This window comes from Pithys albifrons, chromosome 11 (genome assembly GCF_047495875.1).
Source record: "Pithys albifrons albifrons isolate INPA30051 chromosome 11, PitAlb_v1, whole genome shotgun sequence".
Taxonomy (NCBI): domain Eukaryota; kingdom Metazoa; phylum Chordata; class Aves; order Passeriformes; family Thamnophilidae; genus Pithys; species Pithys albifrons.
The window spans coordinates 17,357,876-17,377,152 of record NC_092468.1 but is presented as its reverse complement, the minus strand read 5'-3'; the positions used below and the strand labels follow the sequence as shown (position 1 = coordinate 17,377,152).

General features: G+C 50.4%; 2 protein-coding genes across 4 annotated transcripts in view; one reads left to right on the top strand and one right to left on the bottom strand.

The window, feature by feature from the left end:
- EIF4E2 (eukaryotic translation initiation factor 4E family member 2) overlaps nucleotides 1-17,255 on the top strand; it is a 26,001-nt gene extending 8,746 nt beyond the window's left edge. The window contains exons 7-8 of one of the 3 annotated variants that reach the window (XM_071566586.1): nucleotides 7,266-7,345; nucleotides 9,836-10,322. In XM_071566586.1, coding sequence (XP_071422687.1) covers nucleotides 7,266-7,311 — 46 coding nt within the window. In that variant the 3' untranslated portion in view covers nucleotides 7,312-7,345; nucleotides 9,836-10,322. Of the gene's footprint in view, nucleotides 1-7,265; nucleotides 7,346-9,835; nucleotides 10,323-13,822 lie in introns of those variants that run through there. The other 2 variants (XM_071566585.1, XM_071566587.1) reach the window with 2 other exon arrangements.
- CHRNG (cholinergic receptor nicotinic gamma subunit) lies at nucleotides 14,836-19,277 on the bottom strand. Its single transcript, XM_071566588.1, has 12 exons — nucleotides 19,220-19,277; nucleotides 18,678-18,817; nucleotides 18,531-18,575; nucleotides 18,210-18,319; nucleotides 17,958-18,113; nucleotides 17,600-17,697; nucleotides 16,610-16,813; nucleotides 16,210-16,324; nucleotides 15,847-15,961; nucleotides 15,309-15,513; nucleotides 15,083-15,216; nucleotides 14,836-15,003 (listed from the first exon to the last, which is right to left on the bottom strand). The coding sequence occupies exons 1-12, from the start codon at nucleotides 19,260-19,262 to the stop codon at nucleotides 14,836-14,838; spliced, it is 1,533 nt and encodes a 510-aa protein (XP_071422689.1). The 5' UTR covers nucleotides 19,263-19,277.

Sequence of the window (19,277 nt, the reverse complement as noted above, 5' to 3'; positions counted from 1 at the left end):
TGCACATCGCAGGTGTGCTTGAGCAGGTCAGGCAGGGCACAGCAGTTGGAAGAAGTGCTCATGTGCATTAGGGCTGTTCCCTAAAAACAGCAGCAGTTGTTGCCACTGCGCTTTAAAAGTCGGATGCCTCTGTCCTTACTGTGCTGTTGTTAGGGACATTTGGTTCTAATAGCAAAACCTTATTTTTTAAAGTGTGCAGTCTGGGGTATTTCGGCAATCCACCCACCTTGTCACCTGGACAATGGGCAGCCCAGGGTGAGACTGTGGCCTGATGTATTCAAAGACAAGATTGCAGTGGTGGGGGGACGAGATCATTTGAATAAACAGAGATTCTGGGGAATAAAGTGCGGAAGCTAACGGGGATTTATAGTGCCATTAGACTTATAAATGGTCTTGGGAAAGTGCTGTGTGAATTTACAGTGCTGTACAAATGATTTCTAATCATAATAAACGTCGTATATTAAGTCTTCCAGGCCCTGGTGACAGAGGCTCTTTAACAAGACTAGAAGATGACGGTACACAGAGAGGACAGCTGTATATTCAAATAAATGTGTTATAGCTTACCATATCAGGCCATTCAGGGTGACTTTTATGTCCCACAAAGTGACAAAAAATTGCATATATAGGTATTAGTTAGAGGCGAGTTACATATTGGTTTTTTTTCTCTTAAGAGTTTTATAAACCAATACACTGATGAGGTCATAACTGGTTAAATTAACACTTGAAAAGGTGCACCTGGAAAAAGAAGTGAAACAAATTATTAAGACACTGGTAGGGCAGTAATCTAGCCTGTAATCAGGGTGCCAAGTACTTTTCATGACTTCCTTTCATTATGCTGACTTGTCCTTTTCAGGTAATCACCCTATCATCAGTGTGCTGTCAGACAGTTTAGTGAGATCATCTTGGTTTTAGCAGGCAGCTGGCTTCTGGTTGTGGTCAGTTTTGAGTGATTACACAGAGATGTCGCTGAAACAGCCTGCAGGCATCTAGTGTTCCATGTGGCACTCCCTCGTGTCTGTGTCTGTGTGTCTGTGTGTGTGTCTGTGTGTGTAAAGAGAGGGGAAGGAGATGATTTTCTTCGAGGATTTTGCCAGTAACGTTTCTCCTTCACTTTTTGCCAGGAGAGGGCGCTAGGGACTCTGTGTCCATGTTGGGAGATAGCAAAGTGCTCTCGTGGACACACAGCAGGGTATATTACGCCTGTTCAACAACAGCAGACTGCGGACTTGTGGTGATGCAGCTTTGGGGTGAGAGTAGGGAAGTGTTTGACTTCTCTCAGCCTCTATAGAGAGAGCTGTGCATGGAGCCAGCTGTCTTAAGCTGTGGTGGTGATTCATGTAGCAAGTGTAGAATGGGAATGATGTGGCCTTTCTCTTGTAAGCTGTTGCCACCAGCACTTCCTAGCACAGAAAATGCTGCTATATCAATGTTTGTAACTGTTCTTGCTCTGGCAGGAGTCAGGCATTGAGTGCTGGTGCATCCACTAGGGTGGTCTTATTTCTCTACAGTGTAGTATGCTGTGCTTCCTGCCCTCTCTTCCTGCACAGCATCCAAGTTTCATTTTGTGCTTGAGGTATCAAGTTTAGTAGTTCAAATTACAGCTGGGAGCAGTTCTTACGTAGAGGCCGACTGGCTTCTCTCCCACTCATTCTTCTGTGAGTAGGAGGGTTAGGTAGGAGTTGGTTTCATGGTGTCCTAGTCAGGTAGATCTAGGCAATTAACCTTTTGCCATGTAGAGCATCTTGAGAGCCCCTTTTTCACCATTGTCTCGCTTGAGCTGCAGCAGTCTGATTGCAGTGCTGTCTGACATCCCTTCAAATGGCACTGGCAGAACTGCTGTCATGGAGTTTCTGTATAGTGATGCACAGACTGACCTCTTGTTCCTCTCTTGCCTGGTACCAGCATGCAGCAAAGGGACATCAGTTGCAGAGGGGTGATGGTGGCTGCTTTGTGACAGAGGGGAATGGGACAGCCCCAGCTTTCAGTCTGACTCTGCTTGGCTTCCCTTCATATCATTTAGGTTCTCTCACTAATGAAGAATCTCTTGTGTAACTAGTTCTATCCTCCATAAAGTCTGGCTCCTTTTCCTCACCCATCTATCAAGCCCTGTTGAAATACTGTCCGTCATGAATAAACTCCACTTATGCTGCGCATGTACCATGTGATTTATGACTCGGGAGGGCTTTCTAGCCAGCACTCTATATTCACACTCTGGCTGTGTTTCATGAAAAGCTCTAATGGAAGAGCTGTGCTGTAGGCTTTGTCAGGGCTGCCTTTCGAGGGGGGCTCGTGGCATTTTTCATTTGTATGGGCTGCATCTCTCCACTAGAGCTCTGCTCGTGTGCGGGGTTTGATTGGCATTGATTGTGCTTCAGGGAAGGACGCACGCTTAGCAAGAAAAGAACAGGCGTTTCTCAAAACCTTGACTTTTAGGTGGTGAATTGACCTGGATTATCTTTTGACACACTGTAAATGAACACTTTTGTAGAAATTACTAGCATGCCCCTCACTGTGGAACCTGAACCCTGTGTTTCAGGTTTTATATATTCCTTTTTGTGATGATGCATTTCATACTAAATCATTTTTAGACACCATTTTTCATGAGTTGTCAGTGAGGCTGCAGCCCCTTTTGTTTCAGAAAGCAGTGATGCTGCCAAGCTGCATCTGAAAAGTACCTGTTGCATCACAGCTATTCCAGGGAGCTGTTCTGCATTCTGTCCTTCCTGCTCTCAGTGGTGGGACTTGTGCATTTAGCCAGATAAGCAGATCTTTCATTGCAATTTTCCTTTGTTTGTCCTTTCTCTCTCTTGTGATATTGACAAGATGCCTAAATCCCAGCGAGTGGAAGGGTCAGCTTAGCCTGTATGAATTCCCAATCTTTCTAGGAGAGCGAGAACAATCTCTTGGGCTGTTTAATTCCAAGGGATTTATAGTACCTTAGACATTACAGTGCTGAGCACCTGAAGAGAACATATGTGACATTTTGTGGCCTGCCTTGTTTCAGTAGCTGGAGAGTAATCACTTCTCTTTGTTCCCTCAGAGGTGGACTGAGTGAGGTGCGCTTGGATGTAGTGAACCTCTTAACGGGTTCTGTTCATCAGCTTTGTTAACTTTGGAGGTGACATGGTCCAGAAGTGACGGTGGATTGTGGACAGTGGTACTTCCTGTGGTTTGGAATTAAATTTTAAAAACTGTAAAAAAATTTTGCTGGTGTAGGAAATGCACTCTGCTTTTTTGAAAACAGAATGTTTCCGGCGACAGCCTGGCCATGTCTCAGTGAAGCCACTGAAAACATTTCAGTATCTGTAGTCAGGGAACTGCAGTTGAGAGAGGGGTGGAAGGGAACACTGTAATATTTAACTTTTGAGCACTGCAGCATGAAGTTCTTGGCTGTCTTGCATACACCTTTGTCCTGCCTGCTGGAGTTACCAGCCTTTCTTTTCCGCGCTGGTAACTGTGTGGTCAGTAACCATCTCCTCTGTTGACAGCTCTCACCCACAGTACCATCCAGGAATCCCAGGCAAATTCAGCAACACTGCTTCCTATGCAAGGAGAGGGCAGACCAGTGGCCATCAGCGGGCTGCCACTGAGAGGGCTGGTCTGGAAATATTTTGGTTGCTGTGTGACGTTATGGATTGTCCTGTCAGCTCTAAAGCAAGGCTGCTTTTTCTGAAAACAAAGCTTCGGTTATTTGTAAGTGCCTGCTGCAGTGAGAGCTGAGCAGGGTATAAAACCATCCTCTCCTTTCAAAGTCACCACTGATAACTAATGGGATGGCTCGAGTAAATGAGAATTGTTGATCTTAATAGAGCTGGCACTGGATTCATTTCACTGCAGGCAGTTGGAGGAAATGGCCTCAGACTATTTTAGCTAGGAAACAAGCACATACCCTACAGAAGGAATAAGGGTGTGCACTGTAAGAAGACTGCAAGGGTGAGGTTCTCAGCACAAAATAAGTGAGAAATGACAAACTGGGGAGTAAGGAAGAGAATCCCCGTGGAAGTGGCAGTGTTGGGCAAGAAGATCAGAGTTTGTGAAACAGTAAGGTGGTGGTAGAGTGCTTGTGAGGTCTCCCTTGTCACAGCAGAGTTCAGCTAATTCTATGGCTGTTGTGGTTTTATAGCACTGGTTTCCATTTGCTTGCCAATTTCCAAAACCTTTGGAGGACTCTTCAATGCTGCTGTCCTGCTTGTGTCACCTATGCCTTTGTGTCTTAAATGATGTGGGCAGGGTTAACCTTGTCTAAAGTTAGATGGTTGGCCAATGGGACCCTTACACACTGTTTGCCTGTCGGGAAATGGCGGGTTGCCTGGGGTCTTGCCAGTCTAGAGAGCTGAGTTTCACCCTCATTTCTTCAAGTCTGAGAGTAGGAATAAAATCTAGAGGAGAGGAGTGAGGTTCCACATCCGATAGCTGTCCTCTTCTCCTGAGTCTGTGCAGTTCTAGCTTAATTCATTTATCACTCCATTCTCCAATTCTAGTATTGTTTCCAGGTACTGCAAGTCTAAGAGCACTTCCATAGACCTGGGCTTTGAATTGATGGATTTGTTGATTTGTTCTCCATCACTACAATATGCTTTATTTAGAAGCATTCATGCCTTTGTGAAAGGCTTCCTTACCTTGGTGGCCTGTCTCTCACTAAAGAAGTGACACTTCAGTTTTGTTCATTTCAAAGTCATGATGGCTTCTCTATTTGCCTTTGCTACAGATGCTGCCAGATAGGTGAAAGAATTATGTCAGGCTAGGAGACTATCCTAGAATTATTTTTTTAAAGCTGTTTGTTGCACAGTTTTTGTCTGGCTGTGAACAAATGCCAAGAGGAGCACCCAGGAAGAGGCTGTGCTGCTCTGGACACCTGCAGGGTGTAGTGAGTGGTCTGTGCTGGGAGGCTGCACACGGGCTGGCAGAAGGGACAGACCTTTGTGTCTGTTGTGAGATAGCATAAGTGCACCATGAGCTCTGAATCCTGTTTGAGCTGGGGAAGAAGATGGTAAGGAGCAGGACTGCACTGGGAAATACTGAAGGGAAACTGCTATGACGTACAGATTGAAGGTGGTTGGAGAAAACAGCCAGTGCTGCTTGCACAGTGGTGATTTGGAAAGTCCTTTGAAGTGGCTGTGACTCTTCTGTTGTTCCTCTTTTTGTTGGAATCTTCCTCTTTTTTTTTTATTTGTTTTCTGCAACGTTTTGAGGATAAAGGGGACCCTGCCTAGGTCCTGACCCCTGGGTGGTGGGGTAAGAGGTGGGAAGTTTCAACAGTTGTGGGTCAGGAATGAGTGTGGAAGAACAGCACTGGCTGACTTTATTTAGCCTGCTAATGTTTCCATTTCCCATCTGTTCAAGGGGAATTATCTAAGTGTTGGGGATCAATTCACTGAGTATCTGATCGCTGTGCAGACAGTATGGCAATAAGGTACTAAAAATGTCTATACATAAAAATAACCTTAGACTTTCTGGCACTGTGCCTTTGGCGTATCACACGTCATAAAGATTCTGCCAGACGGAATGAACTGACAGCCTTGTTCAGTATGGAATGGAGAGCAGTTTGCTCTGCTGGTGTAGCATAGGTACATTAGGGCAGGCACATCGTGGTGGATTTTTTCAGTCAAGTCAGCAGATACTTGGAATCATTAGTACTATAATGTGTATGAGGGTCTTGGCTTAAAAAAATCTTAGCTGGAATAGCTTTTTCTCTACATGTGTGAGAACCTGGCAGGATTGTGTGCATGATGTTACTGGGATGTTGGAACAGGGAACTGCTTAGTTTGAAAGGGGTAATAAATTACTCATTATGTTGGCAGATAATCTGCCCTTGTGTCCTTCTTGTTAGGAACAGAAGTTACAAGTCTGGGGAGGACTGTGGGACAGGAAAAAGAGGAGATGTGATTGTGGATGGTGGGAATATGGTAGAAATAGAAGGTTTGGGTGGCTGGACGGAAGATATGAAGGTGGAGACTTTTTGACAAGGCTGGAGATGTGCAAAGCTTTCTAACCCATATTCAGCAGCTAAGAGAGCTTCAGATCCAGTTTTGTTTGTCCCAAACTTTCTGTTGGAGAGACTCAGTTGTACCCACAGTGTCCCTTGTGTATATTTGGGCTATGACTTTGCCAGGAAAGAGCATGTGCCACTGAGCTGCTTTTGCAAATGTTGATTTGGAGCTTGACTCTGAGGCTCAGGTAAGAGCCAGGGAAGTGGTGAGGTTTTGGCACAGATGCTGACTAACCCAAGGTTTCTGTTTCTGGAATCTCCTCTTGTGTTGCAGTGGCCTGATGAGGCAATGCACAAAACAAAACATGAGGCAGCTGATAAGTAGCTGCACAAAATCTGCAGGGTGGTCTGAGTTTATGGTTCACCTGTGTTTCCTTTAAGGTCCCTCCAGCTCCACGGTGCTCTGTGGATTCAGTAAATGGCTTGGCATGTGCTGTAGGCACCAGTACTGTTTTGCTGGGCATGGACAACTATGAGGTTCTTTTGATGTCTCTGATCCCAGAAGATAATAGTGATGCTCACATTAACCTCAGCATCTTTCTTTCCTGAGAGGGTTTTCAGTATGCTGCTTTTGTAAAACTGACAGCAATTTCTCAGTCTGCTAACTTCATCTGTCAGTAACGTTCTCCACCAGGGGAATGCAGCATTAGGCCTGTCCCTCCAACTCACCTGAAAACATTTTCATTTCATATAGCTGTGATGTTTTTACTGGGTTGTCATTAACAATGCAGGTTTGCAATAGGAAATGAGACTTTCTAATAACGATTGGATTCTGCTGCCTGATTGAAGAATTCTGTAATAACTAAGCCATGTGGCATTAAAAGAAGCCCCTTATGGGGGGATTACCTGTATATGCAGTATGTGGTGAAGCATGAGGCCAGTAACTGGCTGAGTTTAACCAGCCAAGGAATGTGATAATCCTCCAGGAATATGTAACATTGGCTATTTTATTAGCAATAGGAAATGGATATTCCATTTGTGACTAGGAAGGTCATACCTGTCTCTGGGTATTAATGTGGTTTTATCACCAGCAGCCAGTGGGAACGCTTCATGTCTGTGCAGAACGCTAAAGCTGCCTCGTGCTGTCAGATGTTTGGCTGGGTTTTAAGGATGCTTCTATCCACTAGGGCTATCAGAGAATATTGCCTTGCTCTCTGAAGACAAGTGCCTTTCAAACGCCATTGAATGTTTCTGCTCTTGTTAAAAGTTAAGAAGCCTTTGATATGAAGTGCTATTTTTTGTTTTTTATTTCATTTTTTTCCCTCTGGCTTGCCAGGGCCTGGGAGGAGTTTCATGGCCTGGTGAACAGCAGTGGCCGCTGATCGAACGCTCCCCCTTCCCTCTGTCACACCCAGGGTAGGGCCTCATCTTTTTTCCTATGTGACTTCATGGCATACCTCTCAGCTTCCAACCTTATTCCTGTGGGCTGGCATGTTCTCTTGCCTTATGGGCCTGACGGTGGGCCTATTCTGCAGTTTGTTCTTCCTCAAAGGTCAAAATGATTCTTTTTTTACCAGACAACAGTATTTTCTGTTGTGCTGTTTTGCTGTGTGGTATTTTGCTAATGTGTCCTTCCTCTGTGTGAGGCACTTGCATCCCAGACCTGGTGCTGGGAGGCTGAGAGGTATGCCTTCAGCTTGGGTGTGTTGCCTAGGGTTGTCTGTAAGCAGGTGTGGAGTGGTGCTGGAATCCCAAGCACATCCAGGTGATGGAGACAGAGAGGAACCTAGAGCTGGACATACTGCCTTCGCTCTGAACAGTGGGCTGGAGCAGAATGAATTAGTTGTCAATAAAAGCTTGTTCAAGAAGGACACACAATAGCTGTTATATGTAGAAATGAGATTGTGGCTAGTGAGATGTCCACCAGCTACTGCTGGGAGCAGCAGCCAAGATGTGCAGAGAAAATAGCCAAGGTGAGCTCAGGGCAGTTGGGAGCCTTGTATCTCAGATTGTTTTTCCCCTGCAGTGCCCACTTTCCTGATGGCAGGCCCTTTCCTTAAAAAGGGCCAGCAAGAGGCCTGGCCATGAGAGTTGCATTTGGTTGTAGCCAAGTGGGATCACGGCATTGCCAAGGGCCAGAGCAGAGGCATCTGCTGTAAGGAAGCATTTCCACTCCTGGGCAGTGGTATGTAGCTGCTCCAACACAGCTGAGCTCTGAGGAGCTGCTTGGGATCCCAAAACCTCCTTCAGCAGCATTGGGCAAGCAGCCTTTTCATAGCTTGCTCTGAACTCATGGGTGAAAATAATCTCTCTCCTCACAGGTTTGGCGTGTTGTGAGGATCAGTTATTACGGAATGTTACACAGGCCCTTAGTAGTGTTGCTATTGTTAGATGACACTCAGGTGACCTTCCAGAGGAGGAAACCGGCTCACTTCATAAAATACCAGACTTTGATGGCAGTAAATGTGCCAAGGGTATAGGAAAACAGTGGCAGGGATGATTTAGCACTGAGCTGTATATTGGGTTGCCTGTGCTGGGCAGGGACAAGCAGAGGGCCTGGGGCACCCCAGTGAAGGCAGAGGAAATGCAGAAACCTGTCCAAGAAAGAGCCAACCAAAGTGTGCTGTCCTCCTGAGGTAAATGGTACAGGTGAAAGTCCAGTGGGATAGAAAGCCAAACCATTGTTGCAAATTAACCAGAATCCAGTTACTGAATCCTAAATCGCATTCCCAAATGGCAGCACAACCTACTCTGGTGTAGCAAGTGCAAAGGTGAACCCTACTCTTCTGCAGATGGCCTCAGCATGGTTTTTGCTGTCATATCATAACAAAGTAACTTTTTAAACTTTCTAAAAAGTGTTTTTCACTTCCTTCTGCACTTCCAGCTCTCCAGCCCACCTCCTGGAAGCATTCCAGTCACTGGTACAGCTGCTGTGCAGCTCCTAGCAGCATAAAATGCTAGCTCAAGGGTGTAAGGGTTTTCACAGTCCTGCAGAGCACCTTGCTACTGAAGCTGCTGCCTTTGCTCTTCATCCTAGCTCTGCCCATTTTGTGTGGTATGTGCTGGGGCATCCCAAGTTGTCTGGTTTGGGCAGCTTACTGCCCTGTCCCTGTTTAGGGGAAGAGCTGCCAAATGAATCCTCTCAAAGGAATTGCAATCCCATTTGTCTCCGACACACCACCTTTCTATTAATGTGTGAATATGCTTTGCCTGTTGTTGCTGCTCCGAGGCTGGCAGTAGGCATTAACACAGGTTTCTGTAACCTGCCCCATCTTCAATTGCTGCCCTGTGCCACCAGACTATGCAGAGGGAGGTTCTAGGCCAACAGTCTTCTCTCTATCAGTAAGCCCCTGGGACTTGTGCCTGTACTCATGTGAGTAGAAGGTGCTGCAGCAGCTCTTCTATTTGAATTTGAGAGAAACACCCTTTTCCGATTAGATACTATTATAAAGTTGTAGAGACCAGAGAGCTAAATTTGTTGCCAGTATGACTCAATACGAGGGACAGAGGCAGGAGGAGGTTGGTCTGATGATACATTTGTGCTCCAAGCAGAATCCCTGAAATCAAATGTTCCGTAAGGAAGAGACTTTGCAAGTTGTTTAAACAACAGAATCCATCAGGGAGGTTCCCAAATTCTATCATATGCTTTGCTCACAGGAGATGACACTTCTTTCTTGTCATTGAATGGGGATGAACCAGAATCTTCTGCTGTTCCAAGTGTTCTGGAGTGACAGGCTGACTTGTGTGAAGTCATTAGTTAGGAAGCAGATCTGCATAGGAGGTTTAACGAGACTTTGAGTGGCATACTGGGATGGCAACACTGGTAGCCATGGTGGGTAGAATGGGGAGGTGCTGTGTTCTGAAGGAATGCACATCTGTAACCTCTTTCTTCCCTCTGTTTTCTAGGGATAATTCAAGTTTTCGAAACACAAAAATCACATTGTGAGAACAAGAGTTGGCACTAAGCTCCTCTCTCCGTGTTGAAAGCACTGAGAGGTCTCTACCAGTGCCCTCCGACCTCTGAAGGGACTCATGGGCCGCTCTCGCACTCCTCCCTGGAGGAAGGATCCATCTGAAGCCCTCCAGCAGTGGTGACAATAGAGGCTGATTTTGTCTTACACAAACTTTTTTTAGCAGTAGGGCAGGAGGCCAGCCTTTCAATTAGCAGCGTGCCCCTGGGGCCGCATCTTGCAGCACTTTCCTCTCTTTCTCTGTATGGCATGCAGGATCTCTGGGATTCTGCCTCAAGATCAGAGCCTTTTGCTGAGGGATACCAGTATTACAAATCTCTCTGCAGCTGGGAGGAGCATCCCAGTTGAGAGTCAGCCCTGTGGTTTTCAAATGCCCCTTTTCAGTTCTGCCAATAAATTATTGGGTCTCTTTGTTTCTTTCAGTCTCTCTTTGTTTTTCCTGTGTCTGAAATTCTGTGGGGTGTTATTTCTGTAGGCAAATCCACAGGTCTGCTTCTGCCAACTCCATAAAGCATCTTCCCCTGAGCTGCCCAGCTGCATGAAGCAGCAAAGCACCCCGAGTGCCAGTGGTGGCCAAACTGCTGTGTTTGTGGAGTTATGTGGGCAGAGGGGTTAGAGGTGTAATATCTTGCTTAAAAAAATCAGCTGCTTGCTATGTCTTCGTCTCTTTTTCATACCCCTGGGTTAGCAGTGCCTTGCACCCAGCCTTACTTGTTGGGGAGAGGGATGTGAGCTCCCCTTGAACTAGGACAAAGAGATGTTTGGTGTGAGTTGCCTTGAATCTGGCTGTCTCAGTGGAGAGCCAGCAGTGCTGCTCTGTGTTGGATCCAGGGAAAGGCTGAATTTGAGGCAAAACTGTTTCTGGGGTGCACTGGGGTTTTCAAGTCTCTGGCCACCTGGGAAACTGGGCCGCCAGTGGGTGTAGCAGAGGAGGGTGATGGCCCAGGCTGCTGTTCATAGCTGCGTGACAGCTGTGACCAGAACAGGGGCTGTGAGTGACCCCTGTCCTCTGGGGTGAGGCTGAAATGAGGGGTTGTTGCCTGGAAAACCAGCATGGCTGCAATTTGGATGCCATGGAAACAATAGGAGCTAATTATTTCCTCTGATTCTGCTTGACTACAACACTAATTGTTCTCATTAACAGCTCCAGCCTTTTTCCCTTTTCCTTGGGGAATCGCACAGTTGCCTTTCTTTTTTAATAGAGCCTTTACATCAGGCCCAGGAGGGGAGGCTGCAGCCAGTGATGGGTCACATCTCCTGCCCCACGTGCTCTGCAGAGTCCCCGAGGAGAAAGGGCTGCTTGGGCCAATTAGGTCGTGACCGCAGAACTATCGGCCCATGTCTGGGACAATTACCAGCCTTGGGGACTGGGAGACCTTCAGCCCCATGACTCCATTGCAAATTCCTTGTCTTACTACTAAAGTCTAGACTGAAAACAGCCAGGGCTGGCAGAGAAAGCAGTTTAAAATATTCATTCTTCTGAAGGATTTGTTTTCTGCATGGAGGGTGTCAGTCCTTCTCTAGAAACATTCAGCACTGTTGACAGCAATGACTGTGGTCAGGCAGTTGGCACCTGGTGGTGTTCCCCAAGCAGCCCTCTCCATGTTTTTAGAGACCCCATGGTCCTGTTCCTGCTCTTGCTACTTGTTTGTCACCAGCTCTCAACCAAATGCTCTTTTCCAGGCACAGTTTGTTTTCCCTGCTGCGATCAGGTATTACTATGGCTGCTACTTAAGATTCCTTTTAAATACAACTCTCCCCTGCTGCTCTCCAGTATTTGTTAGGGGGGATTTAGTTGTAATTACATTTTGGCAATCTAAGCAAAAATAGCCTTGCAAGGCAGGGCTGAAATACTAGCTGCAGGATCCTTTATTCACAGTGCATTTAGCTTCTTGCAGATGACATCACTTAGGGCTTTAGTCCTGTTGTTGTGCCCAGCTGTGCATCACGTCCACCTCTGCTATTTCATGTACTCGCCCACTTCTCGCCTCTGCTGCCCCGCGTCTAGGCTGGTGCTGATGAGTGCAGGCTTACTATTAAATCTGAAAATGCTGTGGTCCTGCTGTGCTCGCCCTCAAATACGCTTTGCGAGTGAGCTGTGGAAGAGCCCCTCCCTGGGGGGCTGTTCCTCTCCTCCCACTGCCCCTGTGGTTGAGACTTGGAGGAACTCAGCAGTGGTTCTTGTTCAGCCTTGAGGGGAGAGAGCTGGCTGGGTATGGAGTTTGTCCTCTTTAAGGCTACAATTTTTCCAGAGGTCAGGAGAAAAGCAGTGTTTGGTTAGTGCCAGGTGCCAATTCTAGTGCCTCCTATGGCCTGGAGAGGGATGGAGCCAGACTGGTGTTTGAGCAGGACTTTTGTTTTGTGGTCTATGGTGTCCTGATAATAAGAATGGTGAAAATAACAAGCATGGGTTTGTTTGGGAGGGGAGGGAGCCTCTAGCTCTAGAAAAAGGTGTCAGGTCCTCCTCACGCAGGAATGAAGACTCTAACCATGGGAGCCCCAAATCTGCAGGGAGTCGGGACCCTCCTTGCTTTCCTTCTCCTGAAGGCTTTGTACATCCTTAAACTTCCTCAGGTTCCTGCAAAGTGGCCTTTGAGCTAACTGGAAGAGCTTTGAACCCCTTTGAGCCCTGGAGCCCAAAGAAGAGCATCCGCTTGAAATCTTTACCAAGGGGATGCTGAGCTGTGGTGGGCTCATGGGCCCTGGGTGTCTCTGGCTACAGCTGGTCCAGTGGGGGCTCATGGCTCTTCCCATGAGAGAAAGGAGTCCCCAGTTTTGGAGGAGAGCAGCTGGGGAATGCTTGGAGGATGACATTGCCTTGTCTTAGTTCTTCTTGATGGAGTGTGGGTACATGAGGCTGATGGTGGGCTGGGGTGGCTTTTCCTCTCTCACTGCATTCCCCTCACCCCCAGCATGCTGCACCTCATCGGGTGACCTGCAAGGTGTTCCCCCACCAGATCCACCACTGCTACCCAAGACCTATGACATGCCAGCTATTGCTCTGTTCTTATCTCTGGTGTGGTCATAAACCACAGAGATCTCCTGAGGGCTGGTAAAACCACTGCTTGGGCATGGTGGAGGGTGCAGTCTCAGTCACATGCTCCTGGCAGGCTGAAAGAGCTCATCCCTTTCCACTTGTGCTGTGTAGACATGCTGGAGCCTGAACTTGCTACAAGAAGCAGCATCTCTAGAGTGGGAAGTCGGTGACAGTACATGGCCCTAGAGACTTGGCACCCGGACAATGGGGATGCTGGAATCAGTGGGAATGGCCAGACAAAGACAGATGAACTCATTAATTCTGCACCCTTGTAGGGAAAGAGAGCCCAGGGGCTGCCGATGTGGCTGGTACTCTGGTTTGGGCAGCTTACAGCAGCTCTTGACTCTTGCAGGGCTGGGAACACTTTCCAGGAGAGTCTGTCACTTCAAGCACTGAGGGGACATAGCTGTGGTGGGGCAGGAGTGCTGTGCAGTGCCATCACTTACCAGTAGGAAGTCTGTGGCTTGGAGTACAGTGCCCCAGGACCTGGTCACCTCACCTGTGTCGTGGCCACAGGGCTGCTCCCATGGGAGGTGACTCAGTCAGGGGCCAGGACCCAGTCAAGATCCTCTGGGCACCCATGCCTGCACTGATGAGCACCATGCCCACCTCCTTCAAGGTGCCAGCCTGGAGCACCAGATTCACCTGGTCTTGGTGCTGTGGGAACTATGTATCTTGCAGGCACAGGGCAGGAAAAGGCACCTTTCAAGAGAGCACGGGCGGACTGGCACAGCCTGGGTGGTTCTGGGCCATGACCAGGCTGCAGGCATCCAAGAGGGGTTGTCTCAGCTACTGTGTGTTTGCCTCCCTCCTCCACCCATGCCTGCAATGCCCTCACCTCTGGCAGCAGCTGTGGGCAGTAACCAACTGGTTTTCTCCCAGCAGCAGCAGACGCAACCGGTACTGGGACCATGAGGCTAATGGAGACACAGCACGTCGTGGAGCCAGGCGCAGGTGGCATGAGCTGGATCACAGAGGAGCAGACGCTGCTCACCATCGTTCCCAAGCTGACCTCTCTCATCTCCCCTGCCAGCAGGGACAAAACCAGGGGGCCCCAGAGGTCACTGAGGGGCATGGAGGAGATGCAGCATTGCTGGGATGGGGGAAGGGGCTGTGCAGGACAGAGATGATCCCATGGGGTAAGGAAGGCTGGTGGGGGAGGGAGTCATGTGCTGATGCTCGTAGCAGGGTGGATGCCAAGGAGAAACATCCATGAAGGGTTTTTGGTACCTGGTGGCCCAGGGTCTTCCCACCTCAAGCAACTTGCTAGGGATCAAGGACAGCAGTTCAGCTGTACCCAAGAGCCATAGTCAGGGCATAAATGGAGGGAGGAATTAACCGCCCCTAATCCTATCCGTGGCTTCACTGTTGCCCCAGAATGGGGAACTGCAGCTGTGATTCCTGCCCTATTGCTGAATCAGGGGATTCCAGGGGCCCCGTTTGCCTGGGCTTGGAGCTGTAAATTTGCAGTGGGATAATGTGACTCTTGCTGCCACTGCTGCTGCCCTGTCCATTGGATGCCTGTCTCTGCTCTGGGCCCCCTGTATCTTGTCTCGCAGGACAATGTGGCTTAGAGGTGTGTGGCCAGCCCACACAGGTAGCACATCCAGCCTGTCCAAGAGCAGTGGGAATGGAGCAAAGATGCCATGGAGGCTTGCAGGACTGTTGCAGGCTTTATTTCTGCATTCAGCACAGCATGCCAACCCCATGTTCCCCCTTTCCCCATCTCTAACACTCGGGGTGTGGCACCCACCAGCCCAGCCCTCCCTCTGTGCTGTGCTCAGCACCAGGAGCTGCTGTGCCCACAGGGATGTTGGCCACCCAGGGAACTTGAGGAGTGCCCAGCCCCTGGCTCCAGCAGTCCTGGCAGCTGGAGGGCTGGTGGGGTCCTGTGGGCATCACTGGGGCAGGTATGGCTTGGGGTCTCCGGGGAAGGGTAGGGCAGGTGCCTGGTTGAAGTGAGCCACGAGAAAGATGCCAACCGTGCCGCACACAAAGAGAGAGGCCATGATGAAGAAGCAGACACGGTCAATCACCTGTCCCACCATGATCCACTCCTCACTCTCCTGTCGGTGGCACAAGAAGGGTGAGGGCTGTCCCCACTGCCCCCTTTGTGAGTCCCTCTGCCCCCTGGTCCTGACTCACACTGCCAAAGTCGTTCTGCTCCCGCGTGGCATTGGCAATATAGTTGCAGGCATCGACGCAGGCACGGATCTCAGGACCTGCCTCTTCCAGGCTCTGGCAAAAGTCCTGGGGACTGCCACTCTCCAGGCCACGTCCTATGAGCAACAGAGCCAGCACAGCGGACACCAGTGAGCGCTCAGTCCCCTGGCACATCACTCAGCTTTGCAGGGGCACTAGGGGCACTCACCAATTTTCTCCAGCACAGTTTTCATCAGCCCATCCCTCTCCTTCTGCTTCTCAAAGAGCAGCTCAGTCCGTGCTTTCCACAGCATGTACTCGTCGGCTTTCACCATGAGCCCCAGGGAGCTGCATCTCCGGATAGCTTGTGGTGGCCCTGGGGTCTCCTCTGGCATGGGCATGCCCAGGTAGCGGGGCAGGAGGTGCAGGAACAGCTGGACATGGTATTAGCTGAGGGATCTGACCCCCTCAGACTGCCCAGGGCACCCAGTGGATGCAATTGGGTCCCTTGGCATTGCCTGGAGCATCCCCATGGAGTACACTTGCGCTACTGGGATGCTGGGTGTGTTGGCACTTCCCAGTGTTGGGAGTGGCTTGGAGGGGTTTAGTGGCACTATGTGATCCATTGCGGATATCTGGAGGGCCCCTCTTTGTGCCAGGATTTGCACTCAGATGAAGGCATGTCTGCCACTCCGCTGAAGGATCTGGCCTCAATCCTCAAGTATCCGTTCCCCATGTCTAAAGGGTGAAGGGATGATGGTAGGTACCTGGCGGACTCTTGGGGACATGGAGTGAGTGTTGGGTGTTCTCAGGGAGACGTTGAGGACAATGACAGCATTCACCACGATTATCACTGTCACCACCATGAGGAAGGTCAGGTACCTGGTGAGAGGGACAGAGCTTCATGTGGGGCTTCTGGGTCCCAAGCTATGAGTGTACAAGGTCCTTAGTGCCCTTCTGAGCTGGAATTTGGGGACTGGCAGTGGGAAATGGACAAATGATAGCCTGGGCTGAGGATTAGTTCTGTGCCAGGACCTGTCCCTGGGCACTGGCTGCTGCACAGCACCTGGAGACCCTGCTGGCACAGTGTGACCACAGGGTTGGCACCCCTGTCCCTGTGCATCACTTACTTCCCGATGAGAGGTACAGCCTGGGAGGTTTCAGGCACCTTCTGGGCAATGAGGAAGAGAAAGACAGTCTGGGCCAGGAGAACGTTGATGGAGACTGTGCATTTCTGCCCACCCGCTGCCAAGGAGGGGAAAAGGCAGAGTTTGTCATGGGGCAGTGGTGTGGGCATTGCCCTCCTTAGGCAAAAAGCTCCCACCCCAAATCTCAACTGACCCGGTCCTGCCTTGAGGCTTTAACCAAGAAGTCCCTGGAAATTCACACAGTGTCCCCCAGATATTACAAGAGCAGGTGAGAGATGACACTGATGGTCCCCAAGCACAGATGGGACAAGGAGCCCTTCCTGGCGTGTTGCTGCCCCTTCCACATCCCCGTGCCCCCAGTGGGCACAGCACCAGTGAGTACCTTTGGCAGGCAGGAAGTAGACGAGCACGGCCATGGCGGAGATAAGGACACAGGGCACGATGATGTTGATGACGTAGAAGAGTGGCTTGCGCTGGATGATGAGGTAGAAAACAATCTGCTGGTACTGGATGTCATCTGGGGTGAAGTGCTCTGAGTTGATGATCTTCCGAGCAGGGCGGTGCTTGATGGCCCATTCGCCATTCTCTGCATCACCACAGTGCCAAGTGAGTCCCACTGCCCCGATTGGGGCACTGGGGATGCCAGTCCCCCAGTCCAGGTAGGGGAGGAAGGGGAGGACTGATGATTATCATGGGCTCCACAGGGCAGCCAGACTGGGCACAGTACTAGAGCCGCTTGGAAGGGAGAGGAGCACTGTGGAACATGCCATGGTGCCTGTGCAAAATACCTGGATAAACAGTTGGATGGGGGAGCTGGACACTTATGGGACACCTTGAGCCGCTTGGGGGCTCCCAGGGCTTTAGGTGCGGGGCTGGGGTCCCCCCATCTCCCCATCTCCAGGGTGCCTTGGAGGGAAGCTGAGCGTGACACTGGGTGATGGTGCACTGCTCTCCCCTGCTCTCCACGGGAGCGATAGATTTTTTCCCAGTCAAGATCGCAACTCAGGCCGGTAATGAAAAAATAAATCTCGCTGCCCGAAAAGCATTTTGTTCCTTCAATATGCAATTAAAATGTGATGGAAAACGTCATTGTTTGGCCATGACAGCTACGTTCCCAGCATCAATCAAGCTTGCAGGAGCGGTGCTCTCCAGGAGCAGCTGCCAGGCAGAGAGAGCCCCAAGCCGGGGGGGTTAGAAAAACAAATGTCTCCCACACTCCCGCTTCCACTAATAACTTAAGTGCCCATGTAATGGTGGGAGCTGCTAATAGTCCCTGCAGCCCTGCTTTTGGCAGCCAGCAGCATAGCAGCGGGTCTGTTGGGTGCCCCCCATGGTGGACACACTGGTGCCATGCAGGGGGCTGCAGTGTTACCTGTGAAAGCCTCGGGGTCGAGGAAGATCCATTCCACAGTCTGGTCTTCCTCCACCGTCAGCAGCAGGTTGATTTCATTGGCACTGTATGTCTGGGACCTGGGTAGGGACGAAGCAGGGGCAGAGGCTGGCATGCAGCAGCCTGGATGTGCACAGAGTGCCAATGTAGCACCAGGTCATGCTGGCCACCTCCAGCTCTGCTTTATGGTGCTTGACCTGTCCACGAGGCTGACTGCCAGGTAGCCTGGTACAGGTAGGTGGCACTTATCTGTCCGGGTGCTCAGTGCCCCACTGCAAATGTGGGCATCCCATGCTAATCCCTATGTCCCAGGAGGACCTGCCATGGTGCCCATGCTCACTGGAAGACCATGGTGCAGTTCTGCCAGTCGAAGGGGAAGTAGGTGACATGGATGACACAGACACTGCGGTAGATGGCGGGGGGCAGCCAGTAGATGCCGCCATCAGGGTATACAATCACATTGGTGTAGAGAGTGATTTCAAAAGTCCCGTCGATGCTGAGGAGGGAAAGGGTGGGTTCAGCCCCAAACCATGCCTGAGGGGGCAGCTACCGCCCCTGTGTGGGGATATGTCCCCATTGCCCTGTAACCTACTTGTTCTCCAGAACTATGTCGGGCAGCCAGACCATAGTGGAGGGCACCCGCAGCATCTGGATGTTGTCGTATTTCTCAGGGTCCCACTGCAGGCGATAATCGGACCATTGCTGGGGGAAGAAAAGCGAAGGAGGAGAAGTCATGGTGCTCCCCAGGACAAGGGAGATTGTGAGCTGCCTGTCCTGTGCTACCCACAAAATGGGCTCAGTTGGGGTCCCTCACAGGAAGGGTGCAGACTACAGTGCCAGTCCTCCATGGGGTGCCACCCTGAGGTACAAACATGGCAGGGGGTGATTCTGCCTGCAAGTTGAGGGGTCTCACCATCTCAATCCATACGTTGGTAGTGAGGGTCTCCTCTCGCTCATTCTGGCAGGGAACAAAGGAGGGAGACAGCTTTAGTGTCCTGTCCACTGCCACACATGTGGGGAAAAATCCTCTCCCACTATGGGTGCTGGGGGGGTCTCTCACCAGGGAGATGAGGTTGGTGAGGGTGAGCTTGAGGGAGACATCGATGATCTCATCCCCACGCAGGGCCGGGCGCAGTTGCCGGTTGTAGTTGGCCATGAGGTCCTGGAGCAACTTCTCCTCCTGGTTCCTGCAGCCCACACCTGGAAAGGGCACATGCCAAGAGGACACCCCAAGATGGGGACAGTGGGGCCACCGATGTCCCTGAGACCTGATATGTTGACAGAGGAGGCAGGGGGTGTGCAGAGGGAGGGGATGCCCACGTGGATGTTGCTGCGAGTGTGCATGCTCACCTCTGGGAGCCTGACAGTCGATTCAGTGCCCCATGTGCAAGCAGAGGTCTGTATCCCCACCACATCCCCCACCCTGCTCACCCCAGGGACCTCTCCATGGCAGAACATGGTGACAGCAGGCTGCCAGCATGAGGACACCCCAGAGGGAAGGTGCATGGCACTGTACTTCCAGGAGTGACAAACCCTCAAGTTCAAAGGTGGGGGGATGGTCAGGTGCCCCCCAGTCCTCTCCCTGGGGCGGACACCCCTTACCTGCCAGTGCGCAGAGGACAAGGAGGAGGCCGTGGCAGTGCATGGTGGTGCCGTGGGG